We start from the raw sequence: 20,070 nt of genomic DNA on the forward strand, positions 1-20,070 counted from the left end.
ATTCTACAGATTCTGGAAAGGTTCCTGCAGACGATAAAGTAGCAAATGTAACCCAACTATTTAAGGAGTGAGAGAGAAAATGGAAAACTACAGACCTGTTAGTCTGATGAAAGTAGGAGGTAAAATGTTAGAATCTATGATAAAGGATGGGACGACTGAACATTTAGGAAATAATGGCAAAATAAGATTGAGTCAACGTGGATTTATGAGAGGGAAATTACGTTTGGTAAATATGTTGAAGTGTTTTGAGGATATTACTTGCAACAGAGAACCAGTGGATGGGACGTATTTAGATTTTCAGAAGGCTTTTGATAATGTTTCACACAGGTTAGTAAACAAAATTAGAACACATGGGATTGAGGATAATACACTGGCATGGATTGAGAATTGTTTAATAGACAGAAAGCAGACAGTGGGAATAAACAGATCATTCTCAGGATAGCAGGCTGTGACTAGTGGAGCACCTAAGGATCAAATGTAAGATTTCCAAATTTGCTGATGACACAAAAGTTCTGAGAAGGATGCAAGGATGCTTCAAGGGGATTTAGGCAGGCAACATGAGTGGACAAGAACAGGCAGATGGAATATAACGTGAATAAGTGTGAAGTTATTCACTAGGTAGAAAAAAATAGTACGGCAGATTACTGAGTTTAGGAGGAACTTCTTCACCCAAAGGGTTGTGGATCTATGGAATTCCTTGCCCAGTTAAGCAGTTGAGGCTCCTTCATTAAATGTTTTTAAGGTAAAGATAGATAGTTTTTGAAGAATAAAGGGATTAAGGATTATGGTGTTTGGGCCGGAAAGTGGAGCTGAGTCCACAAAAGATCAGCCATGATCTCATTGAATGGCGGAGCAGGCTCGAGGGGCCAGATGGCCTAGTCCTGCTCCTAGTTCTTATGTTCTTATAATACTTCTTAAATTAAGATAGGCCGGGTAGTTATGATGTCCAAAGGGACCTGGTGTCTTTGTTCATGAGTCACTAAAAGCAAGCAATTAGAAAGACAAATAGTATGTCGACCTTCATCGCAAGAGGATTATTGTACAGGAGTAAAGATGCATTCCTGCAATTGCAGAGCCTTGGCGAGACTGCACCTGGAGTCTCCTTTTCTGAGGAAGGATATACGTACCATAGAGGGAGTGTAATGGAGGTTCACCAGACTAATCCCTGGGATGGTGGGATTGGCTTATGATGAGAGATTGAAGAAACTGGGCCTGTATTCACAGGAATTATGAAGAATAAGACGTTATCTCATCAAAACGTACAACATTCTCACAGAGTAGATGTGAATAGAATGCTTACCCTAATTGGTGAGTTTAGAACCAGGATACATTCTCAGAATAATTTAGGACTGAGATGAGGAGGAATGCTTTTACTCAGAGGGTAGTGAATCTTTGGAATTCTCCAGTTCCCAGAGGACAGTGGAAGCTCATTCAGCAGATACCTGGGAACCCCACCACCTAGAGGTTCCCCTCCAAGTCATTAACCACCCTGACTTGGAAATATATTGCCGTTCTTTCGCTGGGGAAACATTCTGCAACACCCTCCCTAACAGCACAGTGGGTGTACCTACACTGCAAGGACTGCAGCGATTCAAGACGACAACTCACCACCACCTTCTGAAGGGCAACCAGGGATGGGCAATAAATGCTGGCTTCACCAGCGACGCCCACATCCCATAAATGAATTTTTAAAAAAGAGCATATTCGAGACAGATAGCGATAGAATTCTGTACACTAACGACATCAAGGGATTATAGGGATAGTGGGGAAAATGGTATAGAGATAGATCAGCCATGATCTGTTTGAATGGCTAGCAGGCTCAACAGGCCGAATGGCCTGCTTCTATGTTCCTATCAGAAGCTAAATAAGTTGCATTTTATGCAGCATGTTTCACATCCTCAGGACATTAAAAAGTGCTGCATAGCCTAAAAGTTAAATTAAACGTAGTTGTTGTCATATAAGTAACCATGATAACCACTTCTGTTCAGCCAGGTTGCACAACCTCTAAATGAGAATTATCTCACGGCGCCAAGGTCCCAGGTTCGATCCCGGCCCCAGGTCACTGGTCATGTGGAGTTTGCACATTCTCCTAGTGTTTGCGTGGGTCTCACCCCCACAACCCAAAGATGTGCAGGATTGGTGGATTGGCCATGCTAAATTGCCCTTTAATTGGAATTTCTTTTTTAAATGAATGAGAATAATGACCATTAAACTAAACTTGTCTTTTGGTTGAAAGGTGAATGTTGGACTAGGCACCAGGAAATCGCTGCTGCTTAAATAGTGTCACAGAATATTTTATGACTACCTGCATAGACAAAACCTCGATTTCACATCTCATCTGGAAGGTGGCACCTCCTTAGTAAAGAATTGATTTGAAAGCCCAGGTGATATGTTCTGTGTCAGGGTGCTGGTGGAGGAAAAGGTGACATATTGGAACAGGGAAGTGTTTTTCTCACAGGGTGAAGGTGACACCTTATTGAGAGAAGCCCAAAGGAAGCACAGACAGGAAGCGCCCAGGTGCAGGAACCCCTTGGTAAATAAAGCTCCATGCTGATGGGAGTTGGCTCAGGAGAAGAAAATTCTCAAAGTATTTTCCAAACTGAAATCGAAAGTGGCAAATAAAACCCTATTTTTGTTTTAAGGAAAGGGCAAGATATGAACACATAAATTACCAGCACTGTGGGGTTAAATGTGAGATTTGATAGACAATTTCCTGAAGGATCATTAAGCAGTACTGGGTCTTAGCAGAGTTGGTGTAGATCTAATTGGAGACCCCTCCCCCAACCGCAAATAAATTGTTACAGTTCATCATTTACTGCAATTGACCCAGAAAGAAGGGAAGATATTATCCACCTGCATTTCAAGAAGAAATTTAATGCTGAGCTACAAAATAAATTGATCCAATCTCCCTCTGTGTCTATAGAGTTGATTGCAAAGTATTTGGCTAGACTGATGCATGAAAGATAGATAGGTGGCAACCGACTGCCAGTTAGTTCCCATGGAGATTGATGCTTGGATCACAGCAATTTGTATCTTTGATAAATGACTTAAAAGGATGCAAGTTGCCACCCAGGTTGAGAGAGTTGTTAAGAAGGCGTACGGTGTGTTAGCTTTTATTGGTAGAGGAATTGAGTTTCAAGCCATGAGGTCATGTTGCAGTTGTATAAAACTCTGGTGCGGCCGCATTTGGAGTATTGCGTGCAGTTCTGGTCGCCACATTATAGGAAGGATGTGGAAGCATTGGAAAGGGTACAGAGGAGATTTACAAGAATGTTGCCTGGTATGGAGGGAAGATCATATGAGGAAAGGCTGAAGGACTTGAGTTTGTTTTCGTTAGAGAAAAGAAGGTTAAGAGGGGACTTAATTGAGGCATACAAGATGATCAGAGGATTAGATAGGGTGGACATCGAGAGCCTTTTTCCTTGGATGGTGATGTCCAGCACGAGGAGACATAGCTTTAAATTGAGGGGAGATAGATATAGGACAGATGTCAGAGGCAGGTTCTTTACTCAGAGAGTAGTAAGGGCGTGGAATGCCCTGCCTGCAACAGTAGTGGACTCGCCAACACTAAACGCATTCAAATGGTCATTGGATAGGCATATGGACGATAAGGGAATAGTGTAGAGGGACTTTAGAAGGGTTTCACAGGATGGTGCAACATCGTGGGCCGAAGGGCCTGTACTGCGCTGTAATGTTCTATGTTCTAAAACTATGGATTACATCAAAATGTGTGTAGTACCTACTTATGTTAATCAATGTGGTTCTGGATAGCTTAGTTAATGTGCAAAATAAATGGATGGGTCATTAAAGATGTCAATTCAGTGATCTAATATAGATGATAGTGAAAAACAACAAATAAATGTTGTAAGTGTGGCGTACAAGTTGAAAGAGGTAATATTAGGGCAGCACGGTGGCCTAGTGGTTAGCACAACCGCCTCACGGCGCTGAGGTCCCAGGTTCGATCCCAGCTCTGGGTCACTGTCCGTGTGGAGTTTGCACATTCTCCCCGTGTCTGCGTGGGTTTCGCCCCCACAACCCAAAAATGTGCAGAGTAGGTGGATTGGCCACGCTAAATTGCCCCTTAATTGGAAAAAATAATTGGGTAATCTAAATTTATTTAAAAAAAAAGAAAGAGGTAATATTGAAGTCAATGTGGCTGCATTTCTAAGTCCAGGTTCAGGTTTGGTTTCCATGTTACAGGAACGATGAAACATTATTGAAGGTGTTTTGAGGAGTTCTATGAATGTGGATTCCTGAACTTAAGTGGGCCAGGTTTAGAGTAAAGATATCTTAGGAACAAGGGAATTCCACAAGTATGGAAAACAGGCAGGTTCTGGCACAGGATTTGAAGGTTAGTGGTATCAAAAAGAGCAAGAGTACCAGGTTTGTAGAAAGATTAACAATGAGGTGAAAGAACAGAAAACCAGAGGCTTTAAAAAGGAACCAATTAATTATTTTTAGAGAAGGAAATATAAGACACAGAAATTAATAATAATAATCGCTTATTGTCAAGTAGGCTTCAATGAAGTTACTGTGAAAAGCTCCTAGTCGCCACATTCCAGCGCCTGTTGGGGGAGGCCAGTACGGGAATTGAACCGTGCTGCTGGCATTGTTCTGCATGACAAGCCAGTTGTTTAGCCCACTGTGCTAAACAAGCCCCTAAATTATATGCAAACTAGAGAAATTAGGAAGCATAGAATAGTCTTCGTTTACATAAAGCCTTACTACGTAATGCCACATCTCAAGAGAGAGAATAAATACCAATGGGCCAATTTTAGATTTTATCCAATTCTAATTCCATGAATTAAGGGCATACATCAAGAATGCACCATTTTGAAACCGTGATGCATTAAAATGTTGTACCCAATTAAGATGGAACAGAGCAACCACAGAACTTTCCTCCTCAGCTACATGCTATAATTTATCAAACCAAGATAGCAAACTTTAGAAGGAAATAAGCTCAACTTCGCAGGAACTCCTCTGAAAAATCTGGTGAAATTCAGTGCTCTTGTGTTTGGACATGGACAGAAAATACCACTGCTGTTAACTCCCCTTCCCACCACTAGACAGCCCTGCAGCAAATTGTACATGCCTCAAGAAGCCCGAGGTTTGCCTCCAATATGGAACTTACCTTCTCCTGTGATGTGCTGGTGTGTTACACCGTTCCCCTGAGAATCGTCGCTGGTTGAAAGGGGCTGAGGGAGGCCGCCTATTCACTGTTATTTCCCATGGTCGCATTGGTGGCGTCTGAGGAGGAGATGCACTCTGGATCTCAAGGACAGAATGAGAGACACGCCGACGTTTTGGGCTGGGACTGTCGTCGCTCTGCAAAGCGCAACGCAAGAAGAACAGATGTAATCTAAGCACTACTGACATTTGTACGGTAGACATGGGCAGAGAGATGCAATGCCAAAGGAACCGAAGAGAGGGTTTCATAACAATATTTCACTGGTAGTAGGTGAATTATGACCATGAAATTACAGAATTAGAGAAACCAGACACCAACATCAAAAAGCAATTTTAAAATGTTATGATTACCTGGAGCCACAACACATTCTATTACAGGTCAATGAAAGGTGTGCTTTTCTTTGTGTAACTTGCACATGAGTAAACCTAGAAGAGGTTGGGACAAATCCGTATTCTACAGGATGGGGAATGAAATCGGCAGCACACACACACACCTCAAGAGTGAGACGGTTGTGAGTTCAAGTCCCACTCCAGAGACCTTAATGGCAATAATCAATGTTAACACCACCGAGGAAGTGCGATACTGTTGGAGGTGCAGTTATTTGAATGAGCTGCTTAAAAGGGAATCGCATTCAGACTGAACTAAAGCTTCCTGTGCTGTTTAATCATTTGGTCTCAAGATCAAATTAGAATTAATTAGATTTTCAACGAGGACTAGCAAGATGCCAAAAACACTTCAACTGGAGCAAACCTTTTTAGTAAAAGAGCAGGAATAAGGAAACCTTGTTTTGTAAGAAATAACAACAATTTTTGGGTTACTACCTCAGAGTGAATGATGCAGCAGACAATAAGTGACGGAGAAACTGGAGCTCGCTCAAGCACTGCAAGAAACAGGAATAGCACATTGGGAATGAGGATGGGAATGGAGTATAGAAAGGTGGCCAGAGCTTAGCAATGAGAAGGTAGCCTGGTTGCACTTAAGAACGCACTTATAGCAATAAAAAGATAATTATTGGTAATGAATGATTCGGCAATTTGGGTAACTGAAATTAAGATACAATTCCTACTGTTATTTCCTACTGTTTAAATGTAAAAAAAAAACAAGACTCAAGAAACTCCACCTTTTCTATTCAATGGACAGAAATATTTCAACCAAATCGGTGAAAGGATGATTTCACCAAGTCACTGAAGGTCATCAAATAGTGCACAATGATGTGTGGTGAGTGACGTGGGAGTGTGACGTGGGTAGCAGAGCTTTCATTTTCTTTTGAAATGTATGCTATTTGATAGTGCCTATTTTAAAGGTAACGGGTAATTTCAGAACAAGTATTTCTAATTCAATGAAATAGAAATATACTTATCAATCTGCTGAAATTACCTTCGGAATCCCTGCTAGTCACTGACTCAATTATATTTCAAACAAAAAACAATTCTGTGTTTATTTTCGACCTACAATTTCTGAGACTACCAGTGGTAGTAAACCTGGCCTTATATTTAATTTACTGATTATACAGTTAATTCTTAATATCACCACTCCTGGAATTTTCTGATTTAATACTATACATTCTCACCATTGGCTATGGAAATAACAGCTTTTGCCATACTGTAAATACCATACTTAATATGGTGACATTTGGAATCACAAAATAAATCATACAGATTGCACCCTGATGGTCTTTTGTGATCCTATTTAAGAATTTACATACTTTCATTATTACGTGAACCCTGCTGGCCTCTATGCATTCACCTTCCTCACCTCCTGCAGATCTTTTTCAAAATTAAATTTGGCATCATCATTTACCTACTTGCCAGTTTATCCTACCTTCTGAACTTCAGTAGGCCGCTTGTAATTATTGGACGTAAACGCCTCAGACTCCCAGGACACTTGGCAAAGAGCATCAAGGGAGTGCAGAGGAGGTAGGGACTGGGATTTATGGTTCTTAAAAAATAATCTTGCTGGTTTCCAGAAGCTGAGGCTTAATTACACTTTCTGGCAAGCCTAAATTCTGTGACTGCTTCCAGTTATGGCAGTATATATTATCTTTAAATCCTCTAGCACAGGAATCTACCACATTTCAGTGGCAAAATCATTACTTGAAGCAGTTATCTTGCATACAGTTGCAAGTTAATATGATTGTTTAATTTAGGCTGGGGGGGGGGGGGGGGGATGTACATATTTAGCTGGTTCAAGTCAGGTGTGTAAGCATTGCAAAATGAAACGCTTCCTTTTAAGTAAAGCTGCCCAACAATGTACTTCAGCTCCAACATGAAAAATGTTACAGATGGGAATAGATGCGGGCAGGTTGTTTCCACTGGCGGGTGAAAGCAGAACTAGGGGGCATAGCCTTAAAATAAGAAGTAGATTTAGGACTGAGCTTAGGAGGAACTTGTTTACCCAAAGGGTTGTGAATCTAAGGAATTCCCTGCCCAGTGAAGCAGTTGAGGCTCCTTCATTAAATGTTTTCAAGGTAAAGAGAGATAGTTATTTGAAGAATAAAGGGTTATGGTGTTCGGGTGGGAAAGTGGAGCTGAGCCCACGAAAGAACTGCCATGATCTCATTGAATGGCGGAGCAGGCTCGAAGGGCCAGATGGCCTACTTCTGCTCCTAATTCTTATGTTTTTATATTAGATGCGCCAAGGACTATTTTTTTAAAGTTTCCCCCACTAGTCCATCCATGGCCTCTCCACGCGAATCAGTTCTGTGGCACAGACCTGTGATCACTAGGAATTGGGTTGAACTTGATCAGATACATGTCACAAGATTCTTATGGTTAACAGGCAGAGAAGAGAGGCTATAAATTTCCAACAGCCCAAAACTACATCTTCTATGAAATTATTACAATTTACTGGCAAATAGAAAGATCAGTAACATACACATTTCTGTTTTAAAGTCAAAAGTATACATGATCAAATAATGATGCTTGGACTGCAAAGGAGCAAGCATTTAAGTTTGCACAAGCTTTCAATGCAACATTCAAATTGAACAGAAAGAAACCATTGAAAATACGTCTCCTAACTAGCTTTTTAGAATTTTATCAGAATGAATTAAATCAGAGAGTTGGGCTAGAATTCAAACCCCCATCCTATTAAATTAAGAAATACTAAAATGATCCTAAGGGTTAAATCTCGTATCAGTTGAACTCAACAGCAGAATAAATCTACAGAAATACAGCTGCAATCATTGACTGATGCAACATCATCAGCAATATAAAGAATGAACTCATCCACATTTACATGCAAATCTCTTATGGTTCTGCTGACGGCAAGTCAAAGGATACACTGGCTTCAAAATTTGATCATGTCTCAAAATGCACAGGCATGGGATGGGTTGCTGAAACCATGTTAAATCAGTACTATGAAGACTTTTCCCAGCTTGAAAGCACTGGAGGAGAAATTTAATTTGCCCCCTGGAAATGCCTTCAGGTACTCGCCTTTCTTAAAAAACAGATGGTGACATTTCCGTTGCTACCCCCACGTAGGATACAAGATAGGGTGGTCTCCGGCACCTGGGCAGAGGAGGGGAAGGTATCGGGCATCTACCAAGAACTACAGGAGGCGGAGGAAGCCCCAGTGGTGGAAATAAAGGGCAAGTGGGAGGAGGAGCTAGGCGGGGAGCTGGATGCAGGCCTGTGGGCGGATGCCCTAAACAGGGTTAATTCCTCTTCATCATGTGCCAGGCCTAGCTTAATCCAGTTTAAGGTGGTCCACCGGGCACACATGATGGCAACGAGAATGAGCAAGTTCTTTGGGGTTGAGGATAGATGTGCGAGGTGTGCAGGAAGCCCAACGAACCATGTCCATATGTTCTGGGCATGTCTGGTTCTTAAAGGATTCTGGCAGGGATTAAGGCAATGTCCAAGATCCTCGACACGTGGGTGGTGTCGAGTCCAGAGATAGCAATCTTTGTTGTGTCAGGCGATCCGGGAGTTCAGGGAGCGAAAGAGGCCGAGGTCTTGGCCTTTGCCTCCCTGGTAGCCCGGAGACGGATCCTTTAATGTGGAGGGACTCGAAATCCCCGCGTGTTGAGACCTGGGCTAGTGACATGGCTGGGTTTCTCAGTCTCGAGAAAATAAAGTTTGCCTTGAGATGGTCCATGACGGGGTTCTCTCGGAGGTGGCAGCCATTCCTCGACTTTCTAGGAGAGCACTAAAATGTCAGTAGCAGCAGCAGCAATCTGAGGGGGAGGGGAAATGTTGCGTATTCTTGTTCTTTTTTCTTTATATAATGTTAATGTTCACTTTGTTTTGTTAAATGTTGTTAATGGTTATGCAAAAATTATGTTTTGATAAAAATCTGAATAAAAATAATTAAAAAATAAAGATCGCCATGAAGACTCAGGTATGCGGAAGAAAACTGGGTTTCAATTATGCAACCTAAATGGCAGCCAGCACTACGTCAAGGCAGGGTGCACTTTCTATGAAGACAGCAAAGAAATGCAGTGAAAGGTCTCAAGTCTCAAATTCTCTCATACATGTTTATGGGCTGTCAACAGGAGCAAAATCATGTTCCCCTCCCAGGGAGAGTAATGGGTAAAAACACCCCAAGAAACAACTGTTGCCACTGAGAAGAGGTTTCAGAGCATGCTCAGTCCAGGAGCTTAGCTCCCAATGCATCAGGGTAAATGTTATTGATTTCTGCAGAGTTGTCAAGGTAAGAAAATGAACCACCACCTTACCCTCCACCATTGCAGCCACACTATTCAAAATATTCAGCAAGAGACGCTCACTTGAATGGAAAGAAATTAATGTTAATGGAAAATTGCTGAGAGATCTTAGGGTCCCGATTGATAATAAATTGAAGCTATCACTGTATGCCCAGTGGTAGTGAGCAAAGTAAATCAGATGCTGGGATGCATTAAAAGGTCAATTTTGAACAGAGGTTGCCTAGTCCTGCCACTTTGCACATTATTGGTGTGACTATATTGCGCTTATAATACTGGCTGCAGTTCTGGTGGTCACAGTGCAGAATGGATATTCCAGCTATTGAAACAATACATAACAGGAAAACCAGAATGGCAAAGGTGATGGAGGGTTTGGGCTATGAGGAACAATTCTGTAAACTGAGCATCTCTCAGTGGGGAAGAAGGGGTGGGAGGGAAGTTCAAAGCTAATTTGCGAAGACAATATTTCAGCGAGTGGGACAGACTTTGTCTGGAGATACTGATGTAATTCTTATTGCTTTAGTTAAATGCAAATTAGATTGCTTTTTCAGAAAATAACATTTTGGTAAGAGAACGTGTGTAATTTGACATGACTGTGGATCTATGGTTCCCCAAAGGGTTTCCATTGTGCCATGTCTTGGTCTGTAGCAGACTGATTGATAGAGATTAATTGCACAGATAAAAAACTCAATCATCTCTGTATCACATGACTATTAGGATGATAAAAACCCTAACGAGATGGAGCTTGGTCAATCTTTCATTTAGTATTTCCTATGTTTCATTCCGCCACTTCCCGTCATTCTCCCACAACCACAAACATTTGACTCCACCTCCTCACATTGTTACTACAGCCCTCACTTGCCCACATTTCACCCACATTACTACATTATTCAACCATAACAAATCAATGTCCAATTCATTTTTTTGAATTAAGGGGCAATTTAGCGTGGCCAATCCACCACACCTGCACATCTTTGGGTTGAGGGGCAAAACCCACGCAAAGACGGGGAAAATGTGCAAACTCCACACGGACAGCGACCCAGAGCCGGGATCAAACCTGGGACCTCGGTGCCGTGAGGCAGCAGTGCTAACCACTGCACCACTGTGCTGCCTCTCATGACAAATTTCAAAGTAACCGCAAGGTTGTCACTAACAAAATCCTCTCTTTCCTGCAGAGGATCTTGTAGGGCAGGCATTTTCAAAGTGGAGGTCGCGGCCCACGGATGGGTCGCGGGCAGTTGTCAGGAGGGTCGCGGAGCCAACAGCCGGCTTTTAACAATGCCGGTTACAAGCAGCTTTAAAAATGACGGCCGCAACCAGCTAAAAGAAATGCGGGCACACTGCGCATGCATGCCCGCTCATCAGTGCGCATGTGCGGGGCCCAGTGAGAAGCACCGCCTCCTCCTGACGTCAGTGCGCTAACCCAGGAGAAGATTTTTTAAAAATTCAATGCAATCTTCCTGCCTGAAGAGGGGCAAAGAGGCCACGCGTCCCGAAAGCTGACATCATGCACTTTAGGCACGATTGCGAATCCTCCATTTCATCAGCAGCAAACAAGTAAATGAGGAACAAGCAGGTTCACCTCTCGCATTAAAGGTAAAAGAAAATGGCGGGTCGAGAATGACAGCCGACATGGGTCGCAAAGGTTGGGCGGTTGGTTAAAAAATGGGTCCCTGGAAAAAAAGTTGTAGAGGATGCTGATATCACTATACACCCATTTACTCTGGAGAAGATATGCTAGCCATCACAGGTAGTGGGGAGTACCAAAGTGTGGCAAGTGGTAATGCTGGAAACAATTTTCTTCAGGGTTTTTTCACATCCCATCTTCCTCTGCCCTCCTTTTATTTCACCTTACACACTGCCTGACAATCTGTAGTATCGCTTTCTGCTCTCCCTTCACACCCAAGGACTCTTCCACTTTCTTTTATTCATTTCAGGCCAGAAATTAATATGGCCATTGTGCCACATCAAGACAAAAGAAAATGTACCACTCCTCAATATGACCCCACGGGGAGCATTTATGCAGTATCTTTCACAATATTAAGATAGCCCATAGAATACCTACAGTGCAGAAGGTGGCCATTTGGCCCATCGAGTCCACAGCAAAGATCACCTTATTTTAGGCCTACTCTCCCCCATATCCCTATAATCCCACCTAACATTTTGAAAACTGAATTTAGAATTGCCAATCCACCTAACTTGCCCATCTTTGGACTGTGGGAGAAAACTGGAGCGCTCGGAGGAAACCCATGCAGGCACGGGGAGAATGTGCAAACGCCACAATCACCCGAGGTTGAAATTGAACCTGGATCTCTGGCGCAGTAAGGCAGCAGTGCTAACCACTTGTCACCATGCCGCCAAAGCAATTTACAGCCAATGAAGGGCTTCTGAAATTTAGTCAATTTCACAGCCAATTTGTTGAGTCCCACAAATGGCAATTATATTAATAGTCCAGATAATCTAAAGGAGAGAATGTCGGCCAGTGAAGACTTTAGGGGCAAATCAATTATGTTAAGTACTGGAAGGCCCAAAGAGTTTCAGCACTATAAATGGAAGCACGAATCAAGATTTTAGTCTGCATGCTTTTATCTTGAATGGCATCAGCGCTCTGCAATCGACCTTGGAGAGTGTGGCATTAAACAGCTGCCATGCAGACCTCGAGCTTGTACTAATGCTCTGTCTTGAGGCAGATTTTGCTTTTCAGGGATGGGTCTTCCAAAGTGTCACTCATCTTCTGTCTGCCCTACTGTGCTTCAATGGAAGTGAAGAGCCACAGCCTCATGGGAGTGGCAAGGGCGCAATGGAAGCAGCATCTGTTGTCTTCTCGCAGAATGTCAGTGCATCTGCTTTCTACTCATTCCCTTAACCAATACCAATCCTGATGCCAGAAAGCCAGCTGGGCCAGACTGTTCTAGTGGCAGCCTAAGTGTTACAGTTTGTAACTGAGACCTCAGAGACTTTAAGCACTCACAGATTATCACTTACAAACTTCTCAAGGGCCTCACATGAGTAAGAACACCCTTCCATCAGTAGGGGAGGAGCACCTCAGAGTCGGGCAGAGTAGAGTTAAATTGCAGCCATCAGTCAAATGCAGGTCATTGACCGCTACTCATACAAGGATATGAGAGCATGCGCTTCTTCGGTTCTTACAAAATTGTGCATGTTGTTGTCAGTTCCATTCTTCTTTTTTTTTTCAAATATAAATCTAAGGGTATCCAATTCATTTTTTTTCCAATTAAGGGACAATTTAGCGTGGCCAATCCACCTACCCGGCACATCTTTTGGGATTGTGGGGGGTGAGGCACACGCAGACACGGGATTGTGAGGGTGACACACGCAGACACGGGAAGAATGTGCAAACTCCACACAGACAGTGACCCAGGGCCAGGAACGAACCCACATCCTCGGTGCCTGGAGGATGTTATGACCTTGGGCAACACGCAGCTATGTTGCCCAAGGTCAGTTCCATTCTAATGGGATGGCTGGTCCACAGAGAACACAGACTTCACTACAAATGGTATTTTGAACTGCAAGCATCATTCAGTAGGAAAATCTTCACTCTCTACTAGAGTTTTGTTTTGCCAACAGGATGTAAATGCTGTTGGGCCACTAAGAAGCTTGGGTTAATCTTTTCTCTTGCCCAAGGATACATGTTGGAATTGGAATTTAGAAGGATGAGGGGGGATCTTATAGAAACATTTAAAATTATGAAGGGAATAGATAGGATAGATGCGGGCAGGTTGTTTCCACTGGCGGGTGACAGCAGAACTAGGGTGCATAGCCTCAAAATAAGGGGAAGTAGATTTAGGACTGAGTTTAGGAGGAACTTCTTCACCCAAAGGGTTGTGAATCTATGGAATTCCTTGCCCAGTGAAGCAGTTGAGGCTCCTTCATTACATGTTTTTAAGGTAAAGATAGATAGTTTTTTGAAGAATAAAGGGATTAAGGGTTATGGTGTTCGGGCCGGAAAGTGGAGCTGAGTCCACAAAAGATCAGCCATGATCTAATTGAATGGCGGAGCAGGCTCGAGGGGCCAGATGGCCTACTCCTGCTCCTAGTTCTTATGTTCTTATGTGCAATGACATGAACTCAATACAATGAAACATTTCTCTGGTTTGCAACTTCAGTTTAAATAAATACTTTCACGGATCCAGGTACACGAACTTCACCCTGCCCACCAAAATAAAAATCACAAAATAACTTTTTGTGACTAATAGCTTCTACATCTTTGGTAAATTATTCAAAATGGAATCTTCTAGCATGTGCGTAGTACAGTAATTTGTTACAAAAATATACAGAACAAACTGACTGCTTTTAAGTTCTGGATCCAGTTATTCTCACTAATTTGGGTGGGAAAAAAATATATAAAGAAAAAAAGCATCACCTGTGTGTGAAACATGGGTTGGCATAACATTGTCCTTCTAATAATTGGTTCATATCAGTAACACAAAGAGCCATAAGGAAGTGATTTTTTTTCTGATTCAGAAAAAGGATTGGGGAAGCAGCCCTACCATTCCACCACCTCACAGTTACACACAAACAGCCTACAGCATGGAAAAGAAAAAAATTATAGAGCTCTGCATCTTTATGAGAAACTTTTAGGACAGTTGAGGTGCAACTTAACGTGTTTTAGTACAAAGCTTCACATCCCTTGATGTTAGCATAGCAGCACAGAGCACCCGACCATCTAAAAGTTGCACAATGGTGAATATCATGCTATTAATAGAAAAGAAAGTGAATCCAACTACTTTCTATCAAGAGTAATATTAATCTTGCAGAGTACACAAATAGCTTCTTACAATATCAGAGACACAATTACTTCCCATTTTGACTGTGTTTATGTTTTTAATGAGATGTTATGATTGTGGTTTATTTGAACATGTACAAAAATATAAATTTACTCAATAGTTTTTGACTATGAAACACTGAATGCATTCTTGTTTTATTACTTCCTATTGTATAATCACAAATGTTGTTGACCAGCACATAACAGGTGCTGCGTGGGAACAGAGAGGATTTTAAATTACAGTGACATCTCAATTCTGAAGTAGGAATGCACAGTTTTGCTGTGGAACAAAAGCATACACTCGCCTGGAAAAATCAGCATTTTTCATAATATTCTTTTTGTTCATGTGCACCTCATCAGATGCGCTATAATTGTAACAGTATTATTTGTCACTGCAGCAAAAACATTTCATAGACATGCTGGTCAGTAAGATTCCAGCACCAACATCAGATACAGATACTGGAACACAATCTGAGGAAATAGCCTGCAACAGAATTCCATTCAATGGTCCTTCCAAATATACTTGCACTGGCCCCATGATCTTCACTAAAGTTACAAGTTTGGAGAAAAAGCATGGCAGATTTACCCAATCCTGGCTATAGGAATATAAAGTGCCACGTTAACCGGTCTAACCATCTAAAAGAATCTACTTCCAATAGTTTCTGTAGCGTTGACATAAGGCAAGGCAATATTCTGGTGTGTACCACTTCATTCAAGTCACGTCCAATCGTGCCAAAGTATATATCCCCACACACACACAGCCGCCGTGAAACCACCCACAGCCGCCGTGAAACCACCCACAGCCGCCGTGAAACCACCCACAGCCGCCGTGAAAGCACCCACAGACGCCGTGAAACCACCCACAGCCGCCGTGAAACCACCCACAGCCGCCGTGAAACCACCCACAGCCGCCGTGAAACCACCCACAGCCGCCGTGAAAACACCCAGAGCCGCCGTGAAACCACCCACAGCCGCCGTGAAAACACCCACAGCCGCCGTGAAAGCACCCACAGCCGCCGTGAAAGCACCCACAGCCGCCGTGAAAGCACCCACAGCCGCCGTGAAAACACCCACAGCCGCCGTGAAAACACCCACAGCCGCCGTGAAAACACCCACAGCCGCCGTGAAAACACCCACAGCCGCCGTGAAAACACCCACAGCCGCCGTGAAAACACCCACAGCCGCCGTGAAAACACCCACAGCCGCCGTGAAAACACCCACAGCCGCCGTGAAAACACCCACAGCCGCCGTGAAAACACCCACAGCCGCCGTGAAAACACCCACAGCCGCCGTGAAAACACCCACAGCCGCCGTGAAAACACCCACAGCCGCCGTGAAAACACCCACAGCCGCCGTGAAACCACCCACAGCCGCCGTGAAACCACCCACAGCCGCTATGAAAACACAGCGACACAAAATATCCTAAATATGGATCTCTATAACCATGATCATATTGAAGCAGTCCTTGAACCGTGACTAAAGCAGCAGAGCAGCTTGTAATGTATACACCTACAGTTAGTGGATATCATGCTGGAGGGATTCGTATTAATTTTTTCATTTATTTTAAATTTAGAGTGCCCAATTCATTGTTTACAATTAAGGGGCAATTTAGCATGGCCAATCCACCCACCCTGCACATATTTTGTGTTGTGGGGGTGAAACTCATGCAAACACAGGGAGAATGTGCAAACTCCACACGGATAGTGACTCAGAGCCGGGATCGAACCCGGGATCTCGGTGCCGTGAGGCAGCAATGCTAACCACTGCGCCACTGTGCTGCCCCTAATTTCTATTACAATTACTGAAACTGCAGTTTATATATCATACTTGGCTTCACTGTATCAGCGATGGTTTCAGGCTCATGCCCGACCATTGCCAACTTTATTGCCCAGCATTAGGAAACTGTAGTCACATCCACAACTAGTTTATCAGCCTTTGATGCCATCTCATCAAGAAAGGCAGCTGTATGAGAAATCATACGCCAACCAAAGTTAACTCATTGACAATTTCAGCCACAACTCAAGGATGGCTGGTGTGGGCGGCACGGTGGCACAGTGGTTAGCATTGCTGCCTACGGCGCTGAGGACCTGGGTTCGAATCCCGGCCCTGGGTCACTGTCTGTGAGGAGTTTGCACATTCTCCCCGTGTCTGCGTGGGTTTCACCCCCACAACCCAAAGATGTGCAGGCTAGGTGGATTGGCCACGTTAAATTGCCCCTTAATTGGAAAAAATGAATTGGATATTCTAAATTTATAAAAAAAAAGGATGGCTGGTGTGAAAGGATTCCCACTGGTGAGTCGGGTATGCTCTTCTGTAGTTGTGGTTATGGCTAAAACACAGTATCTGTGCCGATAGAGAGGAGTACTCTGTAATGCACTATACGCAACCTGAAAATGCGCAACATTGACACCAGATACCCAGAATAAAAACGAACTTCATTCCCAGTACTGAAATTTCAGTCTTTGCACGGCATCTACGACAATAAATTTCTCCTTTGGGAAATTCCTCTTTCATTACAAAACATGCAGTACTTCACATGGAAAAGGAACCAGAAACAAAATGCCAACCCAGTGGCAGCTGAGAAGCTATCGCTGACAATTTACTGAATGATAAGAGACATGATAAATTGAGATGGCTGTTAAAAAAGCATACAAGATCCTTGGTTTGAATAAAGACACAGGAGTACAAAAGCAAGCAACTTACGCTAAACCATTAGATATATTAGTTGGGTCCCAGCTGAGGATTGTGGCCAATTCTGGGCACCACACTTCAGGAAAGATGCCAGAGCCTTTGGAGGGAGCGAGGAGATTATTTACTGAAATGGCATCCAGAATGCAGACGTATGCAGCGAGACAGGGAAGATTGCATGGCTCGCCTTAGAACAATAAAAACGGAAGGGAGATTTGACAGCAGTGATGAAAATCATGAAGAGTTATGATAAGAGTTAATAAGGAGAAACTGCCTCACGTGGCTAAATGGACACTAAGCAAAGGATAAAGGTTGAAGGACCAAAGGAAACGACAACAAAAAGATGTACACCAAGTTTTATTTTAAATGATCTGGAATGCGCTGCTCGAGAGGGTGCTGGAAGCAGATTCAATAATAACTTTCAAAAAAGGAATTAGATAAATACTTGAAGGGGGAATATTCTGCTGGGATATGGGGAAAGAGCAAAAGGAGTGCATCAAATTAGACAGCTCTTTTGAAACTGTTGGTACAGACATGGTGGGCTGAATGGTCTCTTGTGCAACACCATCCTACAATGTTTTGTTGTCACCAATGATGAAGAAGAACTTGCGTGATAATTTTTATGATGGTCCAGATCTGACTGGCAATGTGCTAACGCATTATTGGGGGGCAATGTTGACGGAAGGAGATGCACCACATGGAAACAAATGGTTCAAGCTAAGCGCTAAGTGCAATTTTACACACAGCAGATTAAGTCTCCTTTTGCTGGACTGCTTCTTGTAGAAATTACAAGGGCCGAAGAGAAGGACAATTGCACATGCCAGAATTGCAACTAGGAATTCAGGAAATGTTCATACTACGCATCCAATTTGAAAGGTAAAAACCATGCAATTTCTCCAAAATCCAACCTAATTGTGATACAGAGCATTTTGAGGTAAATAATTACAGCGACATGCTCGTATCTGCAAGGTTTGTCAACAGTGGTAATAGTAATTTGAAGTGGTAAATAATCACAGGAAATGTAGTACATCAGCAGATTAAAACATACTGAATAAAGTATAAACTTTGCTGTAAATGAGGAAAGGAATCAAGAAACAGTGTGTGTGTGTGTGTGTGTGTGTGTGTGTGGGGTGGGGGGGGTGGGCGTGCTAGGGAAATAGTTGTGAGGGCGAGGGAAAGTTGAGAGAGGAAGCAGGGTCAGTGCAAGAGGCAGAATGCATGAGTGAAAAGGGGAGAAAAGCAGAAATAAGAGGGGGGGGGAATAAAACTGCACCCAAGTATTAAAATGACTGCTCTACTTACTTACTGAAACCAATATTTTGGATTTGCTGTACTCTGTCTTGATTCATCAAGCTTCAATAAGCACAATGACTGGACTTTTAATAGAGCAGCAGTGACTTCAAGTCTCATCCCATCTTGCTGATGTCTGTGTCTGTCCATTCAGTTAACAGTCCACAAGTTCCTACATCTCACCCACAGAAAAAAAAATCCCACGACAGAGATTTTTTTATTTTAGTGTTCAGTGTGATTTTCTTTTCAAACAAAACATTTCAGACTTTCAAAGCTATAAAAGGCGTACATCTGTAAATCTGCTGTGATGGGAAGAAAGATCTATGTGCACAGATGATAAGATATCACATGCCACAGGGCTTGGGTTGCACACATTTGTAATATACATTCCATGACGTAGGCATGACCTTCCTGTACATTGGGCAACCGTGGCATTGACAAAACTATTGATGGGTGCGTTTGTACAAAACAACCAACAGCTAGCATTAATATAGTGTCTGTTCAGAGGGATGCCATAAACTACAGCAACCCATATGTGCTTTGAGAATGTTTCTGACCAGTAATTCAAACTGAACTCATCTGCAGCTTCATTATATGCTTGTGAAAAGAAACGAGCACTGTTAAGAGCCATAACTAATTTTATTGTTGGAAACCGCCGCGTTCCAAATTGCCTCATTTAAATCTTTTTGCAAAGTCAACAATATGGAGGAGGAGCTGATGGAATTCTAGAGCAGGAGGCCAGGCAGCTGGAGGTACAACTGCCAATGGGGAGGGGGGAGAATGCATAAAAGGGCAGAATAAGTGTTTCCAGGGGATAGGGGTGGGGCTGAGTGGAGGAGGAAGAAAAAAGGGTGATTGTTTGGCCAGGGGAGATGCATTGAAATAGGAATGGGTGAAGAATTTTAAACACAAGGGATAGAATTATAAATTTGAAGCACTGGGGAAGCCAGAGACCAATGTAGGCCCACAAGGAATGGGGTTATTGCCAAGGAGAACTGGTGTGAGCTAGGCACAAATGTGCAGCATAGTTTTGAATGATTTGGGTCTATGGAAGATAGGAGGTCAGCTAGGAAATCATTGAAATAATGACATCTGAAGGTTAAAAGGTGTGGACGAATTTAACAGCTGACAGGCTGTTAAAGAAGATATTGATACAATACTGAGGAAAGTTATTGGCACAAACAACGTGGAATTTGTAAGGGTCGAGTTAAGAAAAACATTTGTGGGAAAGTAGACAAACCACCAAACTGCACTGGTAATTTTGGGAACAGTATTAGGCAGGAAATCAGAGATGCATGTGATAAAGGAACATGTGAGAATATGGGTGACTTTAATCTGCATATCGATTGGGTGAGTCAAATTAGTCACAGAGCAATAGAGGAGGAATTTTTGGAGTGTATACGAGATGGTTTTCTGGACCAATACGTTGAGGAACCAAAAGGGAAAGGCTGTGTTGGA

The 20,070-nt window shown here is 42.8% G+C and overlaps 1 protein-coding gene across 6 annotated transcripts in view; it reads right to left on the minus strand.

Annotated features, from left to right (window-relative positions):
• Positions 1-20,070, minus strand: part of rnf44 (ring finger protein 44) — a 181,857-nt gene that overhangs the window by 62,382 nt on the left and 99,405 nt on the right. For all 6 annotated transcript variants that reach the window (XR_005460452.1, XM_038795622.1, XM_038795620.1 and 3 more), the window contains one exon: positions 5,132-5,325. Coding sequence is in view for 5 of the 6 variants with exons in the window: in XM_038795622.1 (XP_038651550.1) it covers positions 5,132-5,325 (194 nt within the window). In the remaining variant the exon portion in view is untranslated. The remainder of the gene's footprint in view (positions 1-5,131; positions 5,326-20,070) is intronic.

Source organism: Scyliorhinus canicula, chromosome 4, assembly GCF_902713615.1.
Source record: "Scyliorhinus canicula chromosome 4, sScyCan1.1, whole genome shotgun sequence".
NCBI classification, from domain to species: Eukaryota; Metazoa; Chordata; class Chondrichthyes; order Carcharhiniformes; family Scyliorhinidae; genus Scyliorhinus; species Scyliorhinus canicula.